General features: G+C 44.1%; 1 protein-coding gene across 3 annotated transcripts in view; it reads left to right on the top strand.

Annotated features, from left to right (window-relative positions):
• Positions 1–1,110: 1,110 nt before the first annotated feature.
• The window catches only part of ST6GALNAC3 (ST6 N-acetylgalactosaminide alpha-2,6-sialyltransferase 3), a 583,353-nt gene continuing 578,463 nt past the window's right edge, over positions 1,111–6,000 (top strand). For all 3 annotated transcript variants that reach the window (XR_005200830.1, XM_017531465.2, XM_037739598.1), the window contains exon 1: positions 1,111–1,285. Coding sequence is in view for 2 of the 3 variants with exons in the window: in XM_017531465.2 (XP_017386954.1) it covers positions 1,268–1,285 (18 nt within the window). In the remaining variant the exon portion in view is untranslated. The remainder of the gene's footprint in view (positions 1,286–6,000) is intronic.

The following is a 6,000-nucleotide window of genomic DNA, read 5'->3' as shown; positions in this document are numbered from 1 at the left end:
GACTGAAGACAGGAGCTTCCCATGGGAGAGGCAGTTCATCCACAGGCTCAGCTTCTGCAACCTCCTTCTCGTGGTTACTCCTGCGTTCTAAGAATTTCGCATGCTCTCATCCAGAAAATACCAAATTCCTTGAAAGCCTGGTGTTTGCCTTGTGGTTTGTGAGCCAATCTCATGACACCACCAGCCCACAGTGCTTTTCCTGATTCCATGGAGGCAAACTAGACAGGGCTTCTAGGAAGCGAAACTTCTTCTGGATAAATATTTGGGGGCTGCTTTAAAATTTTTCTGACAGACCAAGTGGTAAAAATCTGTGTATATTCAGGGAATGCTCTCTCTGTTCTGCAATGCGTTTACTCTCCTTGTAGAAATAACTGCTTCTCTTAGCCAGCTCTTGCTTGGAGCAGTGAAGAGCAAAGTCCTGCCATGTACACACACACACTTTATAAACATATAATGTACAATCAACATGTGCATATATAATGCAATATACACCTGTGTACATCCTGTGTCTATATACTGTATATTATGCATATACAATTTCATAAACAAGCTGGTAGCAGGAAAAGGCAATCATCTATATATTATACACAAGCATAAACACAAAATATACGATATGCAGTGTAGGGTTCATGACGTCTTTCGTTCATTGACATTTGTGCTCCCTTATTAGTGGCAAATTATTAACTTTAGATGAGCCCATCACAGAGTGAAGGCTCAATCCTTGAACAGCCCAAGTAGAACTTCTTGCTACTTTTGAAGAACCCTTTGAAGCCTGTAGAAGGGCGATGCCAAATCCACTCAACTTTGACAAAAGTGTGAAACTTCTGTAAAAAGGAGTTCTCTGATGTGTGAGAGGAAACGGAGCCAAGGAGAAGAAAAGAAGGTTCTCTGCTCCCCCGCAGGACCCACGTCCCTAACTGCTGAGGAGCGCACTCGGTGCACGTCGAGCCGCCAAACGGTCACAGAAGAAAACAAGAGAAAAAAGCAGCAGGCACCGAGGGGCCGCCGGCGCCGGCGCCCGGGACGGCACGTGACCCGGGGGCGGGGCCGCGCGGGCCGCGGGCCAGTGAACGGGGACGGGGGCGGGGCCGCGGCTCGGGGGGCGGGGTCTGTGGCGGCGCAGCTTGTGCCGCGGTCCCCTTATTTGGATCTGCGGGAATGTGGGCTGGAGCGGTCCTGCCGCGGTACCAGCCTCCAGCCTGCCGCCGGGACTGCCCCTGACCCAGGCGCACCCGCTGCTCGGTGGCAGGAGGGCCGGCGGAGCGCCATGGCCTGCATCCTGAAGGTAACGACTCGGATCTGTGGCTCGGACGCGTGGTTGGCCAGCCCCTTGCTGCTCAGAGGCACGGAGTCAGCCGCGGTCCCACCGCATCCTGGTCTCAGTTGTCTTTTCCTGGCATTGATTTTCTTTTTGTTCCTCTGGCAAATGCATATGGAGGGAGATTCTGAAACATGCAGCTGGCACAGCTTCTTTTCCCACCATTCCTGCCTGCTCGCGCCTGCATTGAAGGAGCTGCAGACTGTTGGCTCCAGGGGAGAGCAGGGCTGTGTGCCGAATAATGGGGATGGTAGGGAGAGGAGGGGTGTTCCCGCGGGTCCCGCGGCTCTGTGGAGCCTGAGGCCTCTCAGGGGCCACGGGGAGGGGTGGAGTGGCTAGGTGTGAGTTGCTGGTGGCGAGGGGCATAGCGCTTTGAATGGAGGGAAGCGTGAGCGGAGGTGGGCTCTACTGTGCATTTGCTCATGTGAAGACAGAAACTTCTGAGTTTACAGGTAGTCCCTTAGGGATGAGTTTTCTATGAGATCGGCTAGCTCTGTGTGCCGTTAGCTCTACTTTGGAAAAGTTCACACAAGGATGTATGTGTTAGTAGAGAACCTCTCACCCTTCTTATGCTCACAAATTTGAATAGACAAAATGATTTTATACTCTGTCAAAGTGCGTTCAGCTGCTCCTTCTTTGTTGAGTTTTCTTTCTCCAAGACTGGATTCTTAGCCTCAGCTGAGCATCTTTATGGGTTCACAGACTTGTGGCCTCAGGTGGGGGGACTTGGTGTGTGAGGGCCTCACTTAAAAAGAACTTTCCATCCCACTGTTAGAGGCTCTCCTCCCTGCGCTACGTTTCTACGAGAACATGACCTGGCCACGTGAATCAAAAACATGCACAGAGTGAAAGTTTCCTGGGCCTTGACTGGAAAATGTAAAGGCCTATTTGTCCAAGCATGGGGGAACTGTGTGACGAAGGAAAATACCAGAAAACAATTCGTTGTTGTTGTGTTATTGTGAAGTAGCATTTATTTCTCCGTAAGATGATATGAAGTCATCTACTGCTATCCTGGGTACCTGAATCATCTTCTAACTTGCCTGGTGTTAATGATGCAAACAAGAAGCGATCCTCGTAGAATTTGTTTCTCCTTATTTGAGTAAAGGAGATCAGACATTTCCTGTGATCTTTCTGAACTTCCTCCTTTTGTTTCAGAAAAATTTCCAGGACATAATAAACAGCAGCAAAATCACGAGGAAATAATACATCAGTATTACAATATGGAGTATTTAACCTGGAGACTCTTAGTACAAGGACTGACATATGAATATGAGTCATCTCTACTATTCATTGTGTTATTTGCTGAAAGGGACATTGAGGAGCATGGTATTTATTGTTGGCCATCTTTTTCCCTTTTGGTTTCTCCCTTGCCTTGTCCTGTACATGTGCTAAACATCTTTAATGCACATCCCAAACTACACATGAACCTGGTCCAATTTTTCTCCTCTGACACGTCACACTGCTCTCAGACTTTGGGACATGTCTGTCCACCTTATCTTCCCTCCACTGAAACTAATCTGGGCTTTAGACTTAGATGTGTCTGGATGCTGGCTCTGGGCACTGCTACCTCTGTGATGCTGGAGAAGTTACTTAAATATCTGTGGGCCTTAATTTCTTCTGTAAGATCAAAGTAGTGACACCTGCTTCACAAGGTTGCTGTGGGAATGAAATAAGATAGGGCGTGAAAAGTACTTTGTGGCACTGGCATTGAATATGTGCCTTTTTTCCCTCTAACGTGTAATAATAACTGCAGTTTGGTTGACCCTTACTATAGCCTCAGTCTGTTTCATATCATGATTATTTTTTATAAAACACAAAATGTTTTTTATTCTTTAATCTTTATATAAAACGCTGAAAGATAGGTATTATTGTTTTAAACCCCATTTTACAAATGAGAAAACTGAGGCTCCCTAATTGAAGAGATTTGCCCAAGGCCACACAGGGTTAATGAAAGAGTGATCCTGGATTTAGACCCAGATATGTCAACCTTCCTTATACTTTGCTGCTGTTCCCAGTACTTTCCCAGGTGATTAAGATGTCCTAATGCCATTCAGTTCCTACCACCTTTGAGCACCTTTGAGCAATCACTTTCTCTAGTTATGTTCCAGACAGTCTGGGCTGGGTCTTTTTTCTTTGTTGTCTTTGAAAAGCTACAACTGGAGCAATGCAGAATACAGGTTTCAGTCCAGAGACCTGAGTTCAGTGTAAGTTTGGCCTCTTGCATATGATTTTAGACAGCTGCTGCGACTTGGAGCCTCAGTTTTCCCACGTTGAAGTGTTCACAGAATTATAACCATTTTGCTACAGGGTTGCTATGAAGATAAAACTATGGCCCCACCTTTGTTTTTTAAAACGAAAGATTTTCTGCCATATGCTGGTCCTGGACTTGATGTTGGCATCTGTAGAAAAGGAAAGATTTTCCTCTGCCTTCTTAGTTTCTGTGCCTGGTTCTGATAACTAAACTGACAAAAAGCATATTAACAGAGGAAAGGCATTCAAATTTTATTCGATGTTAATGTTTTTATTATGTACACAGAGGGCTTCATATATAAGCAATAAAGACTCAAAGAAGGGGAGAGGCCTGAGAGTTTATAAAACATTTTAAAAAAGAAGGCTAAATTGTGGAGATGTGACAAGACAAAGGAAAAAGGGGGTTGGCCTGGGGCAGTAGATTGTGGGAAAGTGACTGGGAAATGTATGGGGAAAACTAATGGAAAATAGGTGAGTGTTTTTAGTAGAGATTCGTCTTGGTGTTGACTCTCCATCTTTGGTCATAAGAATGTTCTCCTCTTTCTGGCACAGAAAGAAGGCACATTTCTCATGGGAACTTTTATGCCTTGCTTTTAGGTAGAAATGGGGAGGTCAGAAAGCCCTTCCTGTGTCTGCTTTTTCTCAATTGCCTTTAGCTCAAAGTAATCAGTATGCCAAAGTGATATATTTTGGGGTGGCCTGTTCTGATTCCTTTTACATCACAAAATGCATAAACCATTGACCCCATTCTCAAACGGCTTGTGGTTTAGTAAGGGTGATAGAAAAGTAAATGAGTGCTTAGGTTACGATGTGAAAAATAAAACTACATAAGTCCCTGGCGGGCACAACGGAAGCATGGACGGAGAGAGCAATTACCCCATCATTGGGTAGTTCAGACAGTTCCCACTGATGATGTTGGAGCTGTGTTTTGAAGACTAAATAGGATTTACTATGATGGAGCTTGTGTTTTAGGAAGATAACTTTTGAGGCAGTGTCAACTTTGTTCTGTGGGCTAAGACTTTAATTTTTTCAACAGACTTTTGCAGATTTTACTATACATTTTTATAAATGAGAAAACTGAGATAGAGAGATATTGATTACAGTATCATTATTGCCCACACAACAGTGATGCTCACTAAGAGGAGGCACCCATGGCTGTGGCAGCTAATTTTGGTCTTTTAGGGGATATGGAACTATCCTCCCAAGGTGCTGTGCATGCTGAGGGCCCATTCTGCCAATGCATAGGGCTTATTCTCAGGACAGAATGTTGACCACCTCATAATCATTCAATTTTGGAATACGGACTTCACATTGCCTGGACTTTAAAGCCAGAAATATGTGAATTTTAATTATGGCTCCACTCCTTTTTAATTGTAGGGCCATACCAAGTTTCTTGATTTTACTACCTCAGTTTCCAAAATGGGAATGATCATGCATTCTTCAATGGGTTCTTCTAAAGGTTAAATGAGATAATCTGTATATTAGTTATATTGCAGGGGGAAGAAAGAAACTCCAAATCTTAACACGTTCATTTCTTGCCATGCTCCTGGTTAGAAGGCTCTCCTGTGTAGCTCTACCATTGAATAAAGAATCAACTCAAGGACCAGTCTCTTTATTATTATTATTTTGAGACAGAGTCACACTCTGTTACCCAGGCTGGAGTGCAGTGGCATGATCTGGGCTCACTACAACCTGTGTCTCCTGGATTCAAGTGATTCTCATGCCTCAGGTCTCTGGGCCCTCAGGTAGCTGGGACTACAGGTGTGCCCTCACCCATGCTTGGCTAATTTTTTGTATTTTTAGTAGAGATGGGGTTTCGCCATGTTGGCCAGACTGGTCTTAAGCTGCGGACATCAAGTGATCTGCCTGCCTTGGCCTCCCAAAGTGCTGGGATTACAGGCACGAGCCATGGTGTCCGGCCTAGGACCAGTTTCTTTTCATCAAGTAGCTCTGATCTCTTCTTGGGTCCCAGAGCCCTTGTCAGATTCTCTGCCTTTAGCTGCTCCAGCAGACAGAGTACAGGGAAGATCTCATGGGGGTGTTTAAAAAGCCTCTCAAATTTGATAGACAAGAAAATTATTTGCTTTAATTTTTATTTATTTGATTATTAGTGATCATTTTAAATTTGTGTTAGTCATTTGTCTTTCTTTTGTAAATTATAGATACTTTGAAATTTTACATAATAAAACCTATCCATATTTTATAATGTCTACCTTTGGTCAGCAGGTACATTTTCAGCACAGTGTCTCATACACTTTTATTAAAAAAAAATAGGTGAATTGTATGAACTTTTCTATCGGAAATGGACATTGAGTGGACATGAGGGCACAAGATCTTTGTGAATCATTTCTGCTTTGGAGATGATTGTGGTTTTGCCAGGTTGATGAAGCTTATGAACATGAAGCAGTTAGCTGATACAACACATGCATGAC

This window comes from Cebus imitator, unplaced genomic scaffold (genome assembly GCF_001604975.1).
Source record: "Cebus imitator isolate Cc_AM_T3 unplaced genomic scaffold, Cebus_imitator-1.0 Scaffold3, whole genome shotgun sequence".
Classification (NCBI taxonomy): Eukaryota; Metazoa; Chordata; class Mammalia; order Primates; family Cebidae; genus Cebus; species Cebus imitator.
Note: the sequence above shows the minus strand (reverse complement) of the source record. Positions and strands in the feature narration are given on the sequence as shown.